General features: G+C 42.6%; 1 protein-coding gene and 1 pseudogene across 1 annotated transcript; both read left to right on the forward strand.

Annotated features, from left to right (window-relative positions):
• The first annotated feature begins 7,349 nt into the window (after positions 1-7,349).
• On the forward strand, positions 7,350-11,103 carry LOC134731300 (uncharacterized). Its single transcript, XM_063619474.1, has 3 exons — positions 7,350-7,457; positions 9,909-10,061; positions 10,154-11,103. The coding sequence occupies exons 1-3, from the start codon at positions 7,350-7,352 to the stop codon at positions 10,766-10,768; spliced, it is 876 nt and encodes a 291-aa protein (XP_063475544.1). The 3' UTR covers positions 10,769-11,103.
• Positions 11,104-16,469: 5,366 nt separating this feature from the next.
• Positions 16,470-21,957, forward strand: LOC129464649 (histone H3.Y-like; annotated as a pseudogene).
• The last annotated feature ends 2,937 nt before the right edge of the window (positions 21,958-24,894 follow it).

Consider the following 24,894-nt stretch of genomic DNA (forward strand, 5'->3'; position numbering starts at 1 on the left):
ACAATATGTTCCACCAATGCCATACTGCTAAATATATATCCAGAGGAAATAAAATTAGTGTACTGAAGAGCTATCTGTATGCTCATGTCTATTGCAGCACTATTTACAATAACTAAGATACAAAATCAACATAAGTGTCCAAAAAAAGATGATTGGATAAAGAAGATGTGATATGTATACACAACAAAATACATCTCCAGGTTCATCTATGTGTTCTTATATTTTAAGGCTACTTAAGGAATAGCCTAAAAAAAATAAGGACACAAAGATGAACCTGGAGATCATTATGCCATGTTATGCTATGTGAAATATGCAAGGCATAGAAAGACAAATACTACTTGACCTCAATCTTATGTAGAATCTAAAAAAGTTGATCTTATAGAAGTAGACAGTAGCATGGTAGTTACCATGGGTTGGGGTGGCAGGGGTGGGGTATTTGAGGAGACAGTCAAAATATACAAAATTTCAGTCACATGGGAGGAATAAATTCAAGAGATCTATTTTACAGCGTGGTGACTCCACCTAACAATATATCGTGCTCTTGAAAAATGCTAAGAATGATGTGAAGTGTTCTTACAAAACTACAATAACTATGTAAAAATTAGCTAGATTTTGACATTGTAAAATGTATATAATACATCATGTTGTACATAACAAGTATATACAATATGAAATGTCAGTAGACACGATTTACCAATAAATAAATACAGAGATCCATGGTTGGAAGGGGTTGGTGTTGAAAGAAGGAATAGAGAAGCTAGAGACAAAAGATTTTTAGAGAAGTGTAACTATTTCATAGGACACTATGGTTGTGGATGCCTGTCATGATGCATCTGTCCAAACCCATATAATGTACAACAAAAACGTAGTGAACCCTAATGCAAGCTACAGATGTTGAGTAATAATAATAGGTCAATGTAGGTTCAATGATTGTAACTCACATACAATCTGGGATAGGGAGTTGATACCGGAGGGAGGCTATGCATATGTGGGGGAAGGATATAGGGGAACTCTCTAATTTTTGCACAATTTTGCATAAAACTAAAACTCTTCTATAAAATGAGCACAAAATTCTTAGCTAGAGCCATCAGGCAAGAGGAAGAAATAAAAGGTATTAACATTGGAAAAAAGCAAGTCAGACTATCTCTGTTGCCTGGTGATCTGAAGGTATACATAGTAAACCTTAAACACTCCTACAAAAGACAGCCAGACCTTATAGGTAAATTCAGTAAAATCTCAGGTTACAAAAGTCATGCACACAAATTAATAGCTTGCTATACACCAACAACAACCAAGATGAGAATTAAATCAAAAACTCAATCCCTCTTACAGTAGCTACATATGTATATGGGAATATACTTAAAAAAGAAGGTAAAAGATCCCAACAAGGAGAACTACAAGGCACTGCTGAAAGAAGTAATAGACGGTACAAACGAACAGAAATAGTTTCCATGCCCGTGGATTAGAAAAACCAGTATTGTTAAAACAAAAAACCATGCAGCCCAAAGCAAACTACAGATTCGATGCAATTTCTTCCCAAATAACATCATTTTATGCAGAGTTAGAAAAAAAATTCTAAAGTTCATGTGGAATCAAAAACAGCTAGGATAGCCAAGCCATCCTAAGGAAAAGGAATAAATACGGAGGCATCACATTACCGGACTTCAAAGTATCCCAAAAGGCTATGCCAAACAATGTGGTATTGTCATAAAAGTAGATCCATAGACCAATGAAACAAAATAGAGAAAACAAAAATAAAGCCAACTGATTTTGACAAAGCATACAGAAACATCAACTGGGGAAATAACACCCTATTGAATAAATGGTGATGGGAACATTGAATAGCCACACACAGAAGAAGGAAACTGGATCCCTATCTTTCATCATACACAAAAATTTACTTAAGGTGAATTCAAGACTTAAATCTAGGTCCTGAAACAATAAAAACTCTAGAAGAAAACCCGGGAAAACTCTTCAGACATTGGCCTAGGCAAACAACTTATAACAAAGACCCCAAAAGCAAATTCAAAAAAAGCAAAAATAAATCAGTGGGAGCTAATGAAAAGAAAAAGCTTCTCCAAAGCAAAATAAATCATCAGAGTAAACAAACAACCTACAGAATGGGAGAAACTATTTGCAAATTATGCCTCTGGCAAAGGACTGGTAGATCCAGAATCTACAAGAAATTGAAACAAATCATCAAAGAAAACACAAATAATCCCATTAAAAAGTGAGCAAACAACATGCATAGACGTTTCTCAAAAGAAGACACACAAATAACTAATAAACAGGGAAAAATGCTCCACATCTCTAATTACCAGGGAAATGCAATTTAAAGCCACAATGAAAAACAGCTGAGTTTCTCACCCACCTTTCCCCAGCAGGAATGGTCATTATTCAATAGTCAAAGAACAGCAGGTGTTGGCGTAAATGTGGTGAAAAGGAAACGTTTAGGCATTGCTGGCGGAATGTAAATTAGTACAACCTCTGCAGAAAACAGTGTAGAGATTTCACAAGGAACTCAAAGTAGATCTACCATTCCATCCAGAAATCCCACTACTGGGTACACACCTAAAAAAAAGAAGTCATTATATCAAAGAAACCTGCACACATATTTTTATCACAGCACAATTCACAATTGCAAAGATATAAAATCAACCTAAGTGCCCATCAACTGATGAGTGGGCCCCAAGATGACCAATTGGAAGCAGCTGTGGTCTGTGGCACTCACAGAGAGGAAGAGGGGAGAGTGAATGCAGCACCTTCAACTGAAATATCCACGTACTCACATTGAGACTGTAGAAAAACAACCTGACCCACGGAGAATGAAGAAAAGCAGGGTGGGCCGGGCGCGGTGACCCACGCCTGTAATCCCAGCACTTTGGGAAGCCGAGGCGGGCGGATCACGAGGTCAGGAGATCGAGACCATGGTGAAACCCCGTCTCTACTAAAAATACAAAAAATTAGCTGGGTGTGGTGGCGGGCGCCTGTAGTCGGGGCTACTCGGAAGGCTGAGGCAGGAGAATGGCGTGAACCCGGGAGGCGGAGCTTGCAGTGGGCCGAGATTAAGCCACTGCACTCCAGCCCAGGAGACAGAGGGAGACTCCGTCTCAAAAAAAAAAAAAAAAAAAACAGAAACCAGCCAATGCCCATCAATTGGGTCGATAAAGAAAATGTTTATATATATGTATATACACCACTGAATACAACTCAGCCAAAAATAGGAAAGAAAAAAAAAAGAAAAGCAGGGTGGGGAAACGGTCCATCCTGGAGCAACACAGAGCCAAAGGAAGTCGCACCCCCCAGTGGAGGGAAGCAGTGAGTGATTGCATGCCCCCGGGAAACCACACTTCTCCCGTGGATCTTTGCAATCTGTGGATCAGGAGGTCCCCTTATAGGCCCGTGTCTCCAGCGCCTTGGGTCTGATGCACACAGCTGTGTGGAGTCTCCGCAGAGCAGCTGCTCGAACATGTACAGAGACCCAGGGACTTTACATATTCTGGCCTCGGGATCCCTGGCAAAGGCATCTGCAGCTCAGGCAAGGCAGAAGGTCTGTGCATACCCCTAGGAAGGGGACTAAATCCTGGGGGCTGAGCAGCATCAATCTGCAGGCCCCACTTAGATGGCAACTCACAAGATAGGACCCACTGGCTTGGAATTCCAGCCAGCCACAAGAAACAAGGTGGAGCCTGACTGAGACAGGACAGAGACCCCAGGAAAGGGCCAAGCTGCTATCTATGCTGTTTGGTCAACTCAGCTGTTTCAGTCTGCAGGCTTTGCAGAGTCCAAATGGTCGGGATGAGGTAGGGTACCCCCAGCACAGCACAGCTGCTTTCCCAGAATATGGCCAGACTGCTTCTTTAAGCAGGACCCCAATCCACTGCTCCTTGTGGGGTGGGTCCTCCCAGCCAGGGCCTCCAGCCACACCTGCCTCTGTTCTAGAGCTGACAGAGTTCTAATTTCTCCCTGAGTCTGAGTGTCCATGGGGTAGGGCATGCTGCCACCATGACTGTTCAGGCATCTCAGCTGGTCCAGCCTGTGGGCCTTGGAGAGCCCTAATGGATCAGGGGCTGAAGGGATCCCCAATACAGCACAGCTGCTCCACCAAAAAGCAGTTAGATTGCTTAAGTATGTCCCTGATCCCATTCCTCCCGACTGCATGAGATTTTCCCAAGCAGTGTAACCAGCCACCTCCTACAGATACATTCAAGCCAGTAACAAGTTTAGTACCCTCCTGGGACAAAGTTTCCAGAGGAAGAAGCAAGATGCCATCTGTGCTGTTTTGCAGTTTTCAAAGGTGATAATTCCAAGTATGGGAAAAATCCAGGTGACTACAATCTGCAGCAGACACCCAGCAAACTGCAGCAGCCCTACAGAAGAGTGGCTAGAGTGTTAAAAAAAAAAAAAAAAAATCAAACAGCAAACAATAACCACAACAAAACCAAAACCCCCATCTAAAGGTCAGCAACCTCAAAGCTTGAAGCTAGATAAACCCACAAAGATAAGAAAGAATTTGACAATGCTTTTTATTTTCTCTTACATTTCTTTCAGATGAAATTAAGCTTCAGAGAATAACATCTCCTATCACATTCATATCACATTTTTGCATATCTAACTTGATTTTTTCTTCTGAACTTTACTAAGTGATATTGATATTCATCTGTTTCAATTTTGAAAAAAAGAAGAAATTCATGTTGCCTCTTTTAATTCTTAAAAAAAAAAAAAAAAAAAGGATTAGCACAAAAAAAATCTGAAAACTCAAAAACCCAGAGTGCCCCTTTTCCTCCAAATGACCACAACACCTCTCCACCAAGGGCTCAGAAGTGGGCTGAGACTGAGATGACTAAAATGACAGGATGTGGATAAAAATAAACTTCGCTGACCTAAAAGACCGTGTTGTAACCCAATGGAAAGAAACTAAGGATCATGATAAAACAATGCAGACTTAGACTCCCACACAATAATAATGAGAGACTTTAACACCCCACTGACAACATTAGATCATCAAGACAGAAAATTAACAGATATTCAGGACCTGAACTCAGCTCTGGATCAAATGGACCTAACAGGTATCTACAAAACTCTCCACCCAAAAACAATAGAATATACATTCTTCTCATCAACACACAGCAGTTACTCTAAAATTGATCCCATAACTGGAAGTGAAACACTTTTCACCAAATGCAAAAGAACTGAAATTATAAGTCTCTTGGACCACAGCACAATCAAATTAGAACTCAAAATTAAGAAATTCACTCAAAACCATACAACTACATGGAAACTGAACAACCCGCACTGGAATGACTTTTGGGTAAATAATGCAATTAAGGCAGAAATCAAGAAGTTCTTTGAAACTAATGATAATGAAGATAAAATGTACCAGAATCTCTGGGATGCAGCTAAAGCAGTGTTAAGAGGGAAATTTGTTGCACTAAACACCCACATCAAAAAGTTAGAAAAGACTTGTTAAAAACCTAACATCACAACTAAAGATCTAGAGGACAGGAGCAAACAAATGCCAAAGCTAATAGAAGATAGTAAATAACCAAGATCACAGCTGAACTGAAGGAGATAGAGACACAAAAAAACCCTTCAAAAAATCAATGAATTCAGTAGCAGGTGTTTTGAAAAAATTAATAAAATAGATACACTTCTAGCTAGGCTAATAAAGAAGAAAAAGAGAAGACTAAAATAAACACAATCAGGCTGGGTGCGGTGGCTCACGCCTGTAATCCCAGCACTTTGGGAGGCCGAGGCAGGTGGATCACAAGGTCAAGAGATCAAGACCATCCTGATCCAAAATGGTGAAACTGTGTCTCTACTAAAAATACAAAAATTAGCTGGGCATGGTGGCGTGCACCTGTAGTCCCAGCTACTCGGGAGGCTGAGGCAGGAGAATCGCTGGAACCCAGGAAGTGGAGGTTGCAGTGAGCCGAGATAGCGCCACTGCACTCCAGCATGGTGATACAGACTCCATCTCAAAAAAAAAAAAAAAAAACACACACACACAATCAGAAATACGGGGGATATCACCAATAACCCCACAGCAATACACACAACCATCAGAGACTACAAACAACACCTCCATGCACATAAATTACAAAATTAGAAGAAATAGATAAATTCCTGGACACGTATACCCTACCAAGACTGAGCCAGGAAGAAATCAAATCCTCAAATAGACCAGTAATAAGTTCTAAAATTGAAGCAGTAATTAATAGCCTACCAATAACACTTTGTGATTTTGTTTTTATTTCCTCAGGTTGGAAACAGTTCAATGCTGACTCAAAAAAATCCATACAAGTATTTAAAATACATACAAGGACAACAGTTGCAGTGCTCCTGCTCAGACACAGCCTTCAGGGCAGAAGAACACAAGAGAAAAGTCTCTACAGGCTTAATTTATTGATACCAGACATAATCATAAAAGCTAAGACACAGTAACTCCAGGCTTCAGTATAAAACCATACAAGTACCCCGGAAGAGGTTTCCCTCTCTGAAAGCATCTCCCTGCCCACAAAAAACTCAAGGCCCATGCACCCATCTTCTTCCAACTAGAAAGACACAGAAAAATGCCTCTATATGCTCTAGGAAGCCCAAATATTTAGTCAAAGTGATTATGAAACAAGTCACTGTCTTCATCTAGGGAAGGCCAATGTCAGAGTTTGAGAAAGACATTAAAGTCATGCGTAAACCCAGGGTAGACTGAGATGCAGAAGCTCCAGAAAACACAGTCCTGTCACTGGAAGATGGATGCAGTACTTCCTTCACAAACAGAACTTTCCCTCTGGCCTTGGGCCTAAAAGAACATTTTTTTTGTAGTTGCTGTTGGGGAAGAGGCCCTTAGGCTCTAACCTGAGAACAGCCTCCCTTAAATGCTTGGGCTGCAGTGGGGGCATTTCTCCCCCATCTCACACATGTCCAGTGCCTCTTCCACCACCTCTCCAACCAAGACCTTGGCTATTCCAGCCATGGCAATGGCCACGTTCTCAGGCACCGATCTGCCAGTGATAGACTGCATCAGACCTGCAATGTGTGCTTTTGGGAAAGCTGACTGGCGACACACTTCGTAGCGGGCCAGCTGCTCCTCAGACATGGCAGACAGCAGGGTTGCCATCCTCTGAGCCTCATCTGCATCCACGGTGGGCTTCCTCTCCTTCTTTCCTTTGCTATCTGTTTTCCGTCTTTTGGCTGCAGGAGGAGCTGAGGCTGAGGCTTCATTGTCACCTTCTGTGAGGTCCATGACATCCTGACTCCTGAGCTCACCTTCCTGACCCCTGGGTTCTTCCAAGTTCCCATCTAGGTCCTCAGGGATTCCATCCTTGTTGCTGCCCTTCAGACCTCGGGGCATGGCGAACATCTCAGCAGATGCAAATGCCTGCCTGCCTGTCTCCATGGGTGAGATTCAGGTCTGCTCCATGACAGCAGCTGTAGAGGCAGAAGTTCCGGCTGGGATGGTTTGATTATGGATCTGCAATGAGAACCTTTCAAAGATTTTAGCTGCTGTGTTTCTGCTGAGCCACAGTTTAGCCAAAACTGGACACAGCTCCCTGCCTCCCACTCCCACACACAAACACACACACTGGTTTTTCTCGCTTCCACAATGTGAAGAGACTTGTGGATGGAGAGTATATTAGTTTTAGATCAATGCATAATAAATTCTCACTCCTAGAGATGTGACTCAGGTGTGGGCTGTGGGGATCTCTGGATCTGCACAGCCACCGCTGGGGACTCTCCAGTGGGGAAAAATTTCTCTCTGGCTGGAGATCTCTGTGATCTTAGGGAAGTTTAGTTCCTTATAAAGAGCTCAGATGATTGGATCAGGCCCAGCACCTAATGTCCATTGGTTCAGGGTATCCCTAATCTAATCAGGGATTTGTGGGCTCATCAATTCACAATTCCGCCCACACTCAAGCGAGGGTCAGATGCAGGGTGTGTCTCTGAGGGACAGGAAATGTGTGGGGCATTTAAGAATTCTGACACATGGGTGCACCTGGAGAGCATCATGCTAAGTGAAATAAGCCAGGCAGAGGAATATAAATACTATATGATCTCAATGGTATGTGCAATTTCACAAAGTTAATCTACTAGAAGTCAAAAAGAAGAATGGTGGTTGTCAGGGGGTGGGGTGGCTGTGGTTGAATGATTTGAGAAGACGTTTGTCAAAATACACAACATTTCAGTTACACAGGGGAAAAAATCTCAAGAAGTATTGTACAACATGATGATTGTAGTTAACAATAGATCGTATTCTTGAAAAATGCTGAAAGCATGGATGTGCAGTGTTCTCACCAGTATAGAACATATGTGAGGTCATATGGCTGTCAGTTACCTAGACTTAGACATTAGGCAATGTGTACATAATTTAAAACATCACTTTGTACATAAGAAATAGGTACAATGAGATGTCTCTATTTAAATATGAATAAATAAATCAATAGTTGAGTGGTTGCAAGGGATGGAAGGTGAAGGAGCAGTGAAAAGACACCGTGGATTTGGACAGAAGTGAAATTACTCCACAAGACTCTTCCTTAGGATACAATACTGGTGGATACATGTAATTATGCCTTTACTTGAACCAATAGAATGTACAACAGCTAAGTGAATCCTAAGGAGAGCAATGGTCTTGGAGTCAGAATAATGACTGGGGCAAAAAGTTGATAGTGTAGGTGGGTAGAGGATATAGGGGACCTCTGTTTCTTCTGCCCAATTTTGCCATAAACCTAAAGTCTTTCTAAGATATGATCTCTATTTTTAAAACAGTAGTGTAAACTTATTTGGTGAGTATTGATTATCCTGAAATTTCCTGTTCGGTGCATGGTACATGCATTGCATGCATGGGCATTAATTCCCACTACAAGTATAAGAAAACCCTGTTAACAGTGTAATGAAATAGAGGCCTTTGGTTGGTTGGTTGGTTGGTTGGTTGGTTTTGCTTTGTTTTGCTTTTTCTTATGCAGTCGGAGTATGAAGGTAGCAGCCATGACCTCGGTTCAGCAGCTCAGTGAAGTCAGGACTGGCTTCACTGGGCCTCATGGTATTTCCAAAGTGGGCAATGGAAACAAGGCTCAGCTCTGGCATTAGGGTAAAAAGGAGCCGGCCGGGCGTGGTGGCTCACGCTTGTAATCCCAGCACTTTGGGAGGCCGAAGCGGGCGGATCACGAGGTCAGGAGATCCAGACCACGGTGAAACCCCATCTCTACTAAAAAATACAAAAAATTAGCCGGGCATGGTGGCGGGCGCCTGTAGTCCCAGCTACTCAGAGAGGCTGAGGCAGGAGAATGGCGTGAACCCGGGAGGCGGAGCTTGTAGTGAGCCAAGATTGTGCCACTGCACTCCAGCCTGGGCGACAGAGTGAGACTCCATCTCAAAAAAAAGAGCCAGGGGGTATCAGTGACAGGCATATGTGACCATTTTATCAAAAAGACTTCAGCTTTCTCCCCAAGGCAGATTTTCATGAGTGTCACCTTTGGGGAGAAAAATGTCCCTGGGAGCATCCCTGATAGAGGAGTGACCATTTCGGTTTTCCATCTTTCCCTCCCTGTTTCACTTCATCCTCAGAGAATCTGAGAGACACCTCATGGTGGCACCCAGTGGAGTTCTGCAGCAGTCATGAAAGTCATCGAACGTTTGACTTTATTGAAATGTTTTCATTGTAACTATTTCCATGATGATCATGAGATGTAAACTTTCAGAATCACTTTCGCACCCAGATTCCAGCTAACTCACACCTACCATCCCTCTCACGAGGCACAGTCCAGAGGTTCCTCCCTCCATTGGGTGTGTGCAGAACCCAAGGACTTGATTAGGTTTTCACCGCCCTGATGAGGTTGAGGGTCTAGTGAAGCAGTGAGAGCAATGGAAGGTAGCTGGGTGGGTCTAATGCGATCATCTGAGCTCCTTATAAGAGGCTGGACTTGGCTGAGACCACAGAGATCTCCAGCCAGAGCCAGACAGCCTGGAAGGGAGATTCCTGGCTGCTGCTGTGTAGACCTTGGAAGCCCGGAAACCCACGGGGGAGACTGAGCAGTGGGGCCTCTGACCGGCAGACCTGGGAGCTGGTAAGTCCAGGGCTGGGTTGGAAAGGGCTAAGTGTGTGGGTGCATATTCTACATGGATCTCAACTCACAGGCTCTCTGAATCCTGTCCACAGCCCCACTGCCCTCGCTCTCTGACGCTAGGGCAGCCTGCAGCTGGCCAGGCTCAGCCCAAGGAGAGGGGAGAGCCTGCGGCTGAATCCTGTCCACAGCCCCACCGTCATTGCTGTCAGGTACCAGCGCTGCCTCCTGTTCACCAGGCTCAGCCCAAGGACACAGGAAAGGCCGTGACCCCGCACTATGGCACGCACCAAGCCCACCTCCCGCAAAGCCACCGTCTGCCCCCCAAGGAAGACCCTGGCCACCAAAGCCGCCGGCAAGAGGGCGCCGCTCACCGGAGCGATCAAGAAGCCTCAGCGCTACAGGCCTGGCACCCTGGCGCTGCTCAAAATCATAAAGTACCAGCAGAAGTCCACGCAGCTGCTCCTGCGCAAGCTGCCCTTCCAGTTCCTGGTGCGCAAGATCGTCCAGGACATCAGCCCGGACCTGCGCTTCCAGATCGCTGCCATTGGTGCTCTCAGGGTACCAGCGGGGCCTACCTGGTGCGCCTCTTTGAAGACGCCAACCCATGTGCCATCCATGCCAGGCGTGTCACAGTTACGCCCAGAGACACGCAGCTGGCCCGCCGCCTCCGCGGAGAGCCTACACTCCTGGCAAACACTGCACTTTAGACGGCTTCGTTTCCGTTTGATTGTGCTTTTACTCGCCTCTGCGCTCGTCCTGGATCTGGTATTAGCATTTTTCTTCACTTTTGGTTTTATTTCCCTCACGGGGTCCAAAAGTAGCCCTGCGTATGATTGGGAGTAACAACAGAGGCAGATATAACGGGTATGACTGTTACTGTTTTCTTTTGTTTGTAAACTTTCCATCTACATTGAGGGTCTAATGCATTCATGTCAACTGGGAATTTCTCACTGAACACCTTTCAACACTTCAAATCAAGAACAATTGTGAAAAATTTGCTCATTAATATTATTGAAAACCAAATAAATTTATTAGTGGGAAATAGATACTGTCTCCTGCATTTGATCAAACAGCAGATGCGATTCACACTTTGACTTTTCTTATACGCGGCTCTGTGTTCTCAATGTTCCCTGTCTCCTGGGCTGTTCCTGCTACTTTGCTATAATATACATTCAACTCTACTTTCTGAAAGTTGAATAGACTGTCTATCCACAAGTCACTTCACATTACAGGAGGCAGGAAAACCAGCGTGTGTTTGTTTGTGGGTGGGAAAAGGAGGGAGGCACCCGTTACAAGTTCAGTTCAGTCCATCAGCTCCAGGTCAGCGTCCTAGAACCTGATCACGGTCGTGGCCTTGGCTGAAATGACCCAGGTTTTGGCTGGGGAGGTGGTAGGAGAGGCCCTGGACGTGTGTGAGATGTGGGGAGAAAAATCCCCATTGCAGCCCAAGCCTTGGAGGGCTGGGGACAGCCTGCAGCTGGCCAGGCTCAGCCCAAGGAGAAGGGAGCGCTGAGGCTTCTTGATCGCTCCTGTGAGCGGCACCCTCTTGCCGGCGGCTTTGGTGGCCAGGGTCTTCCTTGGGGGGCAGACGGTGGCTTTGCGGGCAGTGGGCTTAGTGCATGCCATGGTGTGGGGTCACGGCTTTTCTTGTGTGACCTTTCACAGGGGACAGCCCATGGTTCACTTCCCCAACACGGCGTACAAAATAAAAATCATCTTCCTCTGGGCCCCAGCCCAGATAGAAAGGCCTGAACTCAGAGAAGAAAGTACTGGTTCCAGTCTTTCTATGACAAGACCCTCTGCAGGCTGGAGCCTCAGTATCTCATCCCATCCTGGACTCAACCATGATTTAACGTCTTTCTTATAGCTTACATTGGTCTCACCCAGATGAAGGCAGCAGCCTGTTTCACAATCCCTTTTAATCACATTTATATCTCAGACCAGGCACAGTGGCTCATTCCTAATATCCCAGCATTTTAGGAGGCTGAGGCAGGCAGATCACTTGAGCTAAAGGGTTAATGATCAGCCTAGGAAATATGGCAAAACCTCCACTCTGTAATTTAAGAAAAAAAAATTAGCTGGACATGGTAACTGGAGCCTGAGGATTCACCTACTCAAGAAACTGAAGCAGGAGGATCACTTGAGCCCTGGAGTTGGAGGCTGCAGTGAGCTGAGGGCACCACTGTCATTTCACCTGGCCGACAGAGCAAAACCCTGTCTCAAAAATAATAACAATCATCATCATCGTGTTTGGATCTGTGAGGTCAATGTATGGGTAGGCGTTGTTCTGGGGCATCCTAGCTAGAGGAAGAAAGATACATGGGCTTCGAGCATCCTGTGGACAGGGAGCTGTTTTCAGAGAGAGAAAAGAAACCCTCTGAAGAGGCTATGGTGCATTCACACTGAATCCTAAAGCTGCTATGACTTAGGAATTTTTCTCCTATGGGATTTAGAGATAAAACAAACAGAAAGTCTTCCCTTACAATACTCTGTCCTGAAGGCCCTGGGCTTTCTAAGAGCACTGGAATAGTTGTCCTTGTAAATATTACATACTTTTCCATAACTTTTCCTGGGGAATCAACCAACTGCTCTCCAGATTGCAAAAATAAAAATGAAATTAAAACCAGTTTTCTTCTCTAAAATGACTCTTTTTACTTTCCTACCAAGACTGTTTCATATCAGGGAGTGATGTTTGATGATGTTAGGATGGTAACACACTCTAGGAATTGCATGAAAAACTATACAGAGAAACACAGACCCCAGAGACCCTGTCTAATCTCTGCATTCATTTCCATGACTTCACCTTCAAAGACTTGGTCCAAATGTAACCTATGTTAATGGCTGAAATAACATACTGATATTTGTTTTGTGCTTCTCTAATACAAAAATATGTATGAAAATAATATATATTATACTAGATAATATTCTATTTTTACTTTATTTTTCATAGTATTCTATAAAAATACAGAAATTAAAAATAAAATTTCCTCTCACTATAAGATTTTAGCATTAAACATTTTGTGTAATTGAGCCTTATTTATAGTTATACTGATATGTAATTGATCCAATACCCTAAATATAAGATAAACGGTAACAAATGTATAGCAAAAATAAAATGAGTTACAGTTTTCAGGTTGGCACGTAAGGGGATTCAATGTCATCACTCTGTCTTCAAAATGAGTTAAAAACTAAAACACTGAATAATCAATACCTCTTTTGACATCTCTCTGAGTGGTGATGCCCAGGGTAATTCACAGAGAAAAAAAAAAAATGATGGCCGTCCTAACTTCAAAGTATGCTATGAAGCTCTAGGAACCAAAAGGGCCTAACGCTGGCATAAAAACAGACACCTCAGCCACTGAAACAGAGAAGCGAGCCAACTAATTTTTTACAAAGGTGCCAACAACCCACCACGACAAAAGGACAGTCTCTTTCATCAATGGTGATAGGAAAACAGGGAATCTACATGCAGAAAAATGAAATTGGACCGTTATCTCTTACCATACGCAAGAATAAACCAAGTTATATGAAAAACCTGAAACTATAGACCCACTAGAGAAAAACAGCGGACGTACTCATGGACAGTGGTGAAGCCAGTGATTTCTGAAATATGTCCCAAAAGCACAGACAGCAAAGGGTAAAACAATGAATTGCATCTAACTAAAAAAAAAAAAAAAAAAAAAAAAAAATCTGCAAAGCCAAAAAAACAATCAACACCATGAAGAGACAAAATCATGAGACAAAAGATTTGCAAACCCTACATCATATAAAGGATTAATTACTGTCCAAAGTATACTAGGAACTCAAACGACTCAATAGCAAGAAACAAAAACAAAATTTAAAAACCAAGCAAAGGACCTAAATAATAGACATTTCTGAAAAGAAAACATACAAGTGGCCAACAGGTATATACATATACAGATATGTATACACATATGTACAGACACATATATACATATATACACACATATATACACATGTATATATATGCTCAACATCACTAATAGAGAAATGTAAATTAGAACTGAAATAAGATATCACCTCACACTCATTAGAATGGCTATGACCAAAAGTCCAAGGTCAACACTTGTTGATGAGGATGTGGAGGAAAGGGAACCCTTATACTATTCCTGGGAATGTAAATTAGGACAGCCATTATAGAAAACACTATGGGCCTTCCTCCAAAAACTGAAAGAATAGAGCTATCAGGTGAGCCAGATTTCACTCTGCTATGTATATATCAAAAAGAAATGAAATCAGTCTGCTGAAGAGATGTCTGCACTCCCACGATGTTGCAGCACTATTTACAATAGCTAAGATATGGAATCCACCTAAATGTCCACAAACAAATGACAGGATGAGGAAAATCTGACATTTAAACACAATGGAATACTATGCAACCTTAAAGAAGGACATCTTGGCATTTGTGACACATGGATGCACCTGGAGAACATCATACTAAGTGAAATAAGCCAGGTGTAAAAATACAAATACCACATGATCTCATAGGTGGACCAACAACCTTAATCTGATAGATGTAAAATAGAAGAAATGTGGTGGTCTGGGGCTGTGGTGGCTGGAGGTGGGAAATTTGAGGAGACATTGGTCAAAATACACATTTCAGTTCAACAGACTGTATTCTTGAAAAATGCTATTAACGTGGGTGTACAGTGTTCTCACCACAGTAATACATATGTGAGGTAATGGATGTCCATTACCTAGATTTAGACATTAGACAATGTGTACATACTTTAAAACAGCATTTTGTATATAAGAAATATATACAGTGAGATGTGTCTATTTTAAATATAAATAAATCAATAGTTGAGTCATTGCAAGGCACTGAAAGTGAAGAAACAGTGCAGAGATAGGACACAGTGCATTGGTACTGAAGTGAAACTATTCCATATGATAGAATAACAGCAGATACATGTAACTATGCCATTGCTCCAGTCCATAGAGTTTACAACACCCAAGTTCTAAGGAGAGCTATGTGGTCTCATCATCAGAGTGATGTGTCATTGTAGATTGAATGATTGCAGCAAACGTACCACTCTAGGACAGAAAGTTGTTAGTGAATGGAACTATGCATCTAAGGGGACAGAGGATATTGGGGACCTCTGTTTGTCCTGCCCAATTTTAGCATGAATCTGAAGGTTTTCTACGAATTGAGCTCGATTTTTAAAATGGGTATATGAACTTATTTTGTGAGTGTTGATTATACCTGAATTTCCTGTTGTCTGCATGGTATGTGCATTGCACGCATGGGCATTAAATTTCTTCTACAAGTATCAGAGAAGCCTGTTAACAGTGTATTGAAATAGGTGCTTTTGTTTGTGTGTTGTTTCTTTGTTTGTTTGTTTTTGTGTTTTTCTTTGCTTTGCTTTTTCTCATGGAGATAGAGGTATGAAGGTAGCAGCTCTGACCTCGGTTCAGCAGCTCAGTGAACTCAGGGACTTCAATGGGCCTCATGGCATTTCCAAAGTGCACAATGGAAAGAAGGCTCAGCCCTGGCATCAAGGTAAAAAAGGAGCCAGGGGGCCCCAGTGACAGGCACATATGACCATTTCATCAAAAAGCCTCAGCTTCCCCCAAAGGCTACCAGGAGATTTCCATGATTGCCACTTTGGGGGAGAAAAATGATGCCCCCAGGAGCATCCCTAATAGAGGAGTGACCATTTAGGTTTTTCATCTTTCCCTTCCCGTCTCACTGCATCCTCAGAGAACTTCAGAGATGCCGCATGATCACACCCTTGGTGTTTTGGGGCAGTCATGGAAGTCGTCTGATGTGTGACTCTATTCAAACATCTTTTTTATTGTAACTACTTCCATGATTATCATGAAACGCAAACTTTCAGAATCACTTTTGCACCCAGATTCTAGCTAATTCGCACCTACCATCCCTCCCATGAGGCACAGTCCAGAAGCACAGTCCACACCTCCCTTGGGTGTGCGCAGAACCCGAGGACTTGATTAGGTTTTCACAGCCCTGATGATTAGGTTGAGGGTCTAGTGAAGCAGTGAGTGCAATGGAAGGTAGCTGGGGGGGTCTAATGCAATCATCTGAGCCCCTTATAAGAGGCAGGGATTTACTGAGACCACAGAGATCTCCAGTCAGAAAGAGACCGCCTGCGAGGGAGATTCCTGGCCGCTGCTGTGTAGACCAAAAAACCCAGGACCCTCCGGGAAGACTAAGCAGCCCGGCCTCCGACCCACAGACCTGAGAGCTGCTAAGTCTAGGGCTGGGTTTGCAGGGACTGTGTGTGGGAGAATCATGCGCATGGATCTCAACTCATAGGCTCTCTGAATGCTGTCCACAGCCCCACCACTCTCTCTCTCTGACCCCAGCACTGCCTGCAGCCAGCCAGGCTCAGCTCGAGGAGAAGGAAGAGGCCACCGCACCGCACCATGGTGAGCACCAAACAGTCCCCGCACAAAGCCACCACCTGGCAGGACTCCAGGAAGCCCCTGGCCACCAAAGCCTCCCGCAAGAGGGCGCCGCCTACAGGAGGGATCAAAAAGCCTCACCGCAACAGGCCTGGCACCCTGGTGCTGCGCAAAATCAGAAAGTACCAGAAGTCCACTCAGTTGCTCCTGCCCAAGCTGCCTTTTCAGGTCCTGGTGCGCGAGATTGCCCAGGCCATTAGCCCCGACCTGCGCTTCCAGAGTGCGGCCATTGGCGCCCTACAGGAGGCCAGCGAGGCCTACCTGGTGCAACCCTTTAGACGCCAACCTGTGTGCCATCCATGCCAGGTGCGTCACAATCATGCCCAGAGACATGCAGCTGGCTGGCGCCTCCGCAGAGAGGGTGCTTAAGAGCCCACGCTCCTAGAAAATCTTGCATTGTAAATGATTTCCTTTGCTTTCTGTTCTGCTTTTCCTCCTCTCTGTTAATGATAGATATGATATTAGAAGTTGTGTTCAGTATCGGTATCATTTCCCGCACAGGGTCTGAAAGTAACTAAGCATATGATTGAGAGCAAAAACCGAGGCAGAAATCACAGGTAGTGACTGTGTTTCTATTTTCTTTTAATTGTAAATTTTCAATCTACATAGAGGAGTTAATACATTCATGTCAAGTGGAAATGTCTGTGTGAACACGTTTCAGTAGTTCAAATCAAGAACAATTGTGAAAGGCCGGGCGCGGTGGCTCACGCCTGTAATCCCAGCACTTTGGGAGGCCGAGGCAGGCGGATCGCGAGGTCAGGAGATCGAGACCATCCTGGCTAACACGGTGAAACCCTGTCTCTGCTAAAAATACAAAAAAAAAATTAGCCGGGCGAGGTGGCGGGCGCCTGTAGTCCCAGCTATGCAGGAGGCTGAGACAGGAGAATGGCGTGAACCCCGGGGGGCGGAGCCTGCAGTGAGCCGAGATTGCGCCACTGCACTCCAGCCTGGGTGAAAGAGCAAGACTCCGTCGCAAAAAAAAAAAAAAAAAAAAGAATTGTGAAAAAATTGGTTCCTTAATTTTATTGAAAACCAAATAAACTTGTCCAGGCATGGCAGCTCACGCCTGTAATCCCAGCACTTTGTGAAGCCGAGGTGGGCTGATCAGAAGGTCAGGAGATCAAGACCAGCCTGGCTAACATGGTGAAACCCCATCTCTACTAAAAATACAAAAAATTAGCCGGGCGTGGTGGCGGGCGCCTGTAGTCCCAGCTACTCGGGAGGCTGAGGCAGGAGAATGGTGTGAACCCGGGAGGCGGAGCTTGCAGTGAGCCGAAATGGCCCCATTGCATTCCAGCCTGGGCAACACAGCGAGACTATGGGGAAAAAAGAAATTATTGGTGTCAAACAATGTCTCCCCTGATTAATCAAACAGCAGATAAGATCCACACTTTGGCTTTCTCCATATGCAGTTCCATGTTTGCAATGTTCCCTGTCACCTGGGCTGTTCCTCCTAGTTTGCTATGAACATACATTGATCTCTACTTTCTACAATATGAATAGACCCTGTATCCACAAGTCACTTCACATTAGGGTTGGCAGAATAACCAGTGTGGGTGTGTCTGTGGTGGGAAAGGGAGAGAGGCACCCTGTAGAAGTCCAATGCATTCCATCAGGTGCAGGTCAGTGTCCTAGAACCAGGTTACCGCATGGACATGGCTGTAATGACGCAGGTCTTTGTTGGGGAGTTGGTAGGAGAAGCCCTGGACATGTGTGAGATGTGGGAAGAAGCCCCTGTTACACCCTGGGCATTGGAAAAAGGCCTTTCACAGGGGACAGCCCAGGTGCCACTTCCCCAACATCCAGTACAAAAATAAAATAAAATAATCATCTTCCTCTGGGAAGATATTGGTCTCACCCACATGAAAGCAGCAGCCAGTTTCAGAATCCCTTTCAATCATATTTATATCTCAGACCAGGCACAGTGGCTCATTCCTGTAATTCCAGCACTTTGGGCGGCCGATGGGGGCAGATCAATTGAGCTCAGGAGTTCCTGTCCAGGCCAGGAATCTTGGCAAAACTTCCTCTCCAAAAAAAAAAAAAAAATTAGCTGTGTGTGGTTGCTGGTGCCTGTCGTTTCACCTACTCAGAGGCTGAGGTAGAAGGATCGATTGAGCTCTGGAGGTGGAAGTTGCAGGGACCCAAATTGACATCACTGCCCTTCCACCTGGCCAACAGAGTAAGACTCCATCTCAAAAAACTAACAATCATTGTCATTATATTTGGTTCTCTGAGGTCCATGCATGAGTGGGTGTTTTTCTGGGTCTTCCTAGTTGCAGGAAGAAAGGTGCACGGGCTTTGGGCATCCCGTGGATGGGGAGCTGTTTTCAGAGAGAAAAAAAGACATCCTTTTAAGAGACTATGGTGGATTCACACTGAATCCTGATTTGCTATGACTTTGGATGATTTTGCTCAAATGTGATTTTAAAGAGATAAAACAAACAGAAAGGCTTCCAATACTCTAACTAGAAGGTCCCGGGCTTTCAAAGGGCACTGGAATAGTTACCTTGTAAACATTTAATACTTTTCCATAATTTTCCTGGGAAATCAACCAACTGTTTTTCAGCTTGCAAAAATAAAAATGAAACTAGCCAGGCGCGGTGGCTCACGCTTGTAATCCCAGCACTTTGGGAGGCCGAGGCGGGCGGATCACGAGGTCAGGAGATCCAGACCACGGTGAAACCCCGTCTCTACTAAAAAATACAAAAAATTAGCTGGGCGTGGTGGTGGGCGCCTGTAGTCCCAGCTACTCGGAGAGGCTGAGGCAGGAGAATGGCGTGAACCCGGGAGGCGGAGCTTGCAGTGAGCCGAGGTTGCGCCACTGCACTCCAGCCTGGGCGACAGCGAGACTCCGTCTCAAAAAAAAAAAAAACAACAACAACAAAAATGAAACTAAAAATTAGTTTTTCCTCTAAAATGGGTTTTTTCACTTTCGGACCAAGATTGTTTTATGTCACAGAGTGATCTTTCATGATGTTAGGATGGTAACACACTCTAGGAAATGCATGAAAAACTAGACAGAGAAACACAAACCCCAGAGACCATGTCTAATCTCTTCATTCGTTTCCATGCCTTCACCTCCAAAGAACTGTTCCCAATGTAACCTATATTAATGGCGGAAATAACATATTGATGTGTGTTTTGTGCTTGTCTAAAACAGAACTGCATACAATAACAATATATTGCTATACTAGATGACGTTTTATTTTTAGTTTATTTTTCAGATTATTGTATTAAAAATATAACGTCCTCTTACTGTAGGATTTGAGCGTTAAATATTTTGTGTAATTGAAGCCTATTTGTAATTATACTGACATGTAATTGCCAAATACCCAGTATATAATATAAACAGTAATAAATATACAGAAAAAATAAAATGGAGTTCCAGTTTTCAGGGTGACACCTAAGGAAATTCGATGTCATCACTCTGTCTTCACAATAAAAAAAACTGAAAAAGTAAAGAATCAATATCTCCTTTGAAATCTCTCTGAGTGATGATGTCAGAGGCAAATACAAAGGGAAAATAAAAAGATTTCATGGTTTTTTATCTTCAAAGTGTGCTATCACGCTATAGGAACCAAAATGGCAAGACATTGGCATAAAAACAGACACCTAAGCCACTGGATCAGAGCAGAGCGCCTAGAAATCAGTCCACACATAAACAGCCAACTGATTGTTTAAAAAGGTGCCAACAACCCACCACAACAAAACCACAGTTTCTTCCATCAATGGTGATAGGAAAACTTGGTATCCACATGAATAAAAATGAAATTTGACCCCTATCTCATACTGTACACAAGAGTAAATCAAAATAGATTAAAAACTTGAAACTATAAACCAACTAGAATAAAACAAGGGACATCCTCATTGACACTGGTTAAGCCAATAACTTTTGGAATACAACCCAAAAGCAGACAACGAAAGGGTGAACAGACAAAAGCATTGCATCCAACTTAAAAAAAAAAATCTGCAAAGCCGACAAAATAATCAACACCATGAAGAGACAAAATCGTAATGAGAGAAAATATTTGCAAACCCAACATCATGTAAGGTATTAATTACTGTCCAAAATACTCTAGGAACACAAATGACTCAACAGCAAAAAAAAAAACATAATTTAAAAACCGGGCAAAGGACCTAAATAATATACATTTCTGAAAAGAAGACATACAGTGGCCAACAGGTATGTGTGTATATATATATATGCTCAACATCCCTAATCATCAGAGAAATGCAAATTAAAACCGAAAGAAGATATCACCTCACACTCATTAGGATGTCTATGATCCAAAAGTCAAAAGACACCACTTGTTGATGAGGATGTGGAGGAAAGGGAACCCTTGCACTATTCACGGGAACATAAATTAGGGCAGACATTATAGAAAGCAGGATAGGCGTTCCACCAAAAATGGAAAGAATAGAGCTACCATATGATCCAGCAATCCCACACTTCCAGGTATATACCAAAAGGAAATGAAATCGGTATTGAAGAGATATCTGCACTCCCATGTTAATTCACAATAGCTAAGATATGGAATTCACCTAAATGTCCAAAAATCGATGACAGGATGGGATAAATCTGATATATATGCACAGTGGAATACTATGCAGTCTTAAAGAAAGACATCTTGTCATTTGTGACACATGGGTGCACCTGGAGAACATCATGCTAAGTGAAATAAGCCAGGTGTAGGAAGACAAATACCAGGTCATCTCAATGATATGTGGAATCTCACAAAGTTAATCTAATAGATGTCAAAAACAAGAATTCTGATTGTCAGGGGCTGGGTGGCCATGGGTGAAGGATTGAGAAGATGTTTGTCGAAATACACAACATTTCAGTTATATAGGGAGAATAAGCTCAATGACTATATTACAACATGGTGACTATAGTTAACAATATATCGTATTCTTGAAAATGCTATTAGCATGGATGTGAAGTGTTCTCACCACAATAATACATATGTCAGCTAATGGCTGTCAATTACCTAAATTAGATATTAGACAATGTGCACATACTTTATAATAGCATTTTGTACATAAAAAATATATACAATGAGATGTGTCTGTTTTAAATACAAATAAATAAATCAACAGTTGAGTGGTTGCAAGAGACCAAGGATGAAGGGGGAGTGCAGAGACAGGACACAGTGCATTTGTACAGAAGTGAAACTAGTCCACAGAATATAATAACGGTGGATACATGTAATTATGCCTTTGCTCAAGTCCATAGAATGTACAACACCCAGGTGAATCCCTAAGGAGAGCTATGGTCTTGGAGTCAGAGAGATGTGTCCATGTAGGTTGAATGACTGTAGCCAACATACTGCTCTGGGGCAGAAAGTTGATAGTAAAGGGGGCTATGCATATGTAGGCAAAGAGGATACGGGGAACCTCTGTTCCTTCTGCCCGATTTTGCTGTGAACCTAAAGGTTTTCTACAAAAGTAGCTCTCCTTTTAAAACAGGAATGTGAACTTATTTGGTGAGTATTGATTATCATTGGATTTCCTGTTCTGTGCGTGGTACGTGCATTGCATACAAGGGCATTAAATTTCTACTACAAGTATCAGAGAAGCATGTTAATAATGTATCGAAATAAGGGCCTTTTGTATGTGTGTTGTTTGTTTATTTCCTTGTTTGTTTGTGTCTGCTTTACTTTTTCTCAACGAGCGAGAGGTATGAAGGTAGCAGCTGTGACCTGGGATCAGAAATTCAATGAACTCAGGGCCTTCACAGGGCTTCATGCCATTTCCAAAATGGGCAATGGAAACAAGGCTCAGCCCTGGCGTCAAGGTAAAAAAGGAGCCAGGGTGCCTCAGTGACAGGCAGGGTGACAGAAGACTTTGTGTGCTGGAACTTCTGTATCTCAGTCTACCCTGGATTCACCCTCGATTTTAACATCTTCCTCAAACTCTGACATTGGTCTCACCTAGATCGTGGAAACAGCCTTTTTCATAATAACTTTGACTAAATATTTGTTCCTCCTCGAGTGAATTGAGTCATTTTTCTACATCTTCATAGTTGGAAGAAGAAAAGTGTGTGGTCCTTGAGCACCTTCTGGACAGTGAGCTGCTCTGAGAGAGAATCCCCTTCCAAGGGACTATGATGGTTTCCCACTGAAGCCTGAAGCTCTTCTGCCTTAGGATTTTTCCTGAGTTTTACTTTCTTGTCATGATGAGTTGCTAATTCATATTTTCTGTTGGATTTTTTAGAAAGGCATTACTGATGAGATTATGGCTTTCTCACAAAAAATACTACTTGGTGAAACTATATTGAAATTAACAGTAACTGAAATTTCCAATACTTATCAAGTACAATAGTTGAACATGGCATGGTAGGTGAAAATGTAAGAAGCAGAATTTGGCAAACTCCATTTTTTTCAATTTCGATGGTTTCAGGTTTAGCCAAACTAAAGAACGTCCTAATGCACTGTCAATTCACAGATCATTACAAACAATTTTTGAAACTAAGTCACAATGTAATTTTTGGAGTACGATTCTAAAGAAATTTGAACAATCTGGTAGCATTGCTATCACAAAACAAGGTTGTTCAGCTCTTTCATCTTTAAAAACAAACAAAAACATGATGTAGAATTGTCGCATTTTACCAAACAGCAGTATGCTCCCTTGAATATGTGACTAAGAAAAACTAAGTAATTGGGAAAAAAAACAAAGGAAACATCTCATCTGTCTCATTAATAGTTTCGTTGAGAAAAATTTATTTTTAAAAAAATGCTAGCTATGTCTTGATATTTCTAGACATGGCAATAAGTTGAAATTTCATGAATCGCCTCTCTAATATTCATGCTGCTTAAAATACTATTCCCAAGATTTGACCGCATTCATTTTATAAAAGCCCTGCCTTCTTCTCCCCTATATATATATACTAACATTCTGCTTTGTACCCTCTTCCATAGGAAACACAAATCCATCAATTGATCATTTAAGCCTTTCTAGTTTGGGTACAACTTTTTGTGAGTTGTACTTGTAAGCTTTGCACTTTATACTTCTAAACACTAGACCCTAGATAATATGTGCTTGGGAAAATTGGAGCTAGCTTGCTTAAACTTTATTTAGACATATGCTAATTACTTGTGGAGGGCAAAGGCAGGCAGCGAATATGTTAAGCTTATCCCAAAATAGGAAATTATGGAAAATAGTCAAGTACAGTCATTTTATTTATTAGGTATCCTGTCACCACTTTACCAGCACAAAGCAGAGACCACAATTTTCTAGGCAATCTCCAAATGTACATTATGAGATAGACTTTAAGAATAGTAGTAATGAAGCTCCAGGAAAATCTTCATTGTCATTAACATGTAATACAATCACCCATGAAAGCTGTCAAAGATTTCTCCTGGAAAGATACCACTTTCTACAGATTTCTTTCTTGAGAACTGTGGCTGTATGATATTATATATTGAAAAGATTTAGTATGTGATTATTAAAAATTCAGGAAACAACAGATGCTGGCAAGGCTGTGGAGATATAGAAACATTTTTAGAAAGTTTATGAGAATGTAAATTAGTTCATCTATTATGGAAGACAGTGTGGCGATTCCTCTAGTATCAGAAATACCGTTGGATCCAGCAATCTCATTACTGGGTATGTACCCAAAGGATAATAAATTATTCTACTATAAAAACACATACACATATATGTTTATTGCAGCACAGTTTACAATAGCAAATGCCCATCAATGATAGAATGAATAAAGAACCTGTGGCATATATACATCATGGAATACATGGCAGCCATAAAAAGAATGAGTTCGTGTTCTTTGCGGTGACATGGATGACACTGGAGACCATCATTCTCAGCAAACTAACACAGGAACAGAAAACCAAACACCACATGTTCTCACTCATAAGTGGGAGTTGATCAATGAGAACACATGGACACAGAAAGGGGAACATCACACACCGTGGCCTGTCAGGGGGTGGGAGGCAAGGGAATGGAGAGCATTAGGACAAGCACCCAACGCATGTGCGGCTTAAAGCCTAGATGATGGGTTGATAGGTGCAGGAAACCACTATGGCACATGTATACTTTTGTAACAAACCTGCACATTCTGCACATGTATCCCATAACTTAAAGGAAAAAAAAAAAAAAAGAATGTGTAAGGACACTGAACCTTCTCAGCTAATCCAATTTTCCTCTCTGAGAAAACAACGCTGTGTACCTGCTCCTGAGCTGACCTCTGAGACCTTGATGGGAACTTGTTTCTGTCTTCAGCAGTTCAGCCTTACTCAGACCCCACTGAAAGTACTGAGTCCTAACAGGGGCCAGAAAAATGTTCTAAGCTTGTGTGCGGAATCACCATCAGCACTGCTCTCTGCAGATGTTTGTCTCAACCTCTGGCTGCTTGGGCCAGGTTCTCTTTTCC

The sequence above is a fragment of the Symphalangus syndactylus genome, chromosome 16 (assembly GCF_028878055.3).
Source record: "Symphalangus syndactylus isolate Jambi chromosome 16, NHGRI_mSymSyn1-v2.1_pri, whole genome shotgun sequence".
NCBI lineage: Eukaryota > Metazoa > Chordata > Mammalia > Primates > Hylobatidae > Symphalangus > Symphalangus syndactylus.

Coding starts and splice junctions, on each gene's coding strand:
- LOC134731300 (XM_063619474.1), top strand. CDS start 7,350: ATGGCGAACATCTCAGCAGATGCAAATGCCTGCCTGCCTGTCTCCATG. Junction 7,458..9,908: donor CAGAAGTTCCGGCTGGGATG/GTTTGATTATGG, acceptor GCTCCTTATAAG/AGGCTGGACTTGGCTGAGAC. Junction 10,062..10,153: donor ACCGGCAGACCTGGGAGCTG/GTAAGTCCAGGG, acceptor TCCTGTCCACAG/CCCCACTGCCCTCGCTCTCT.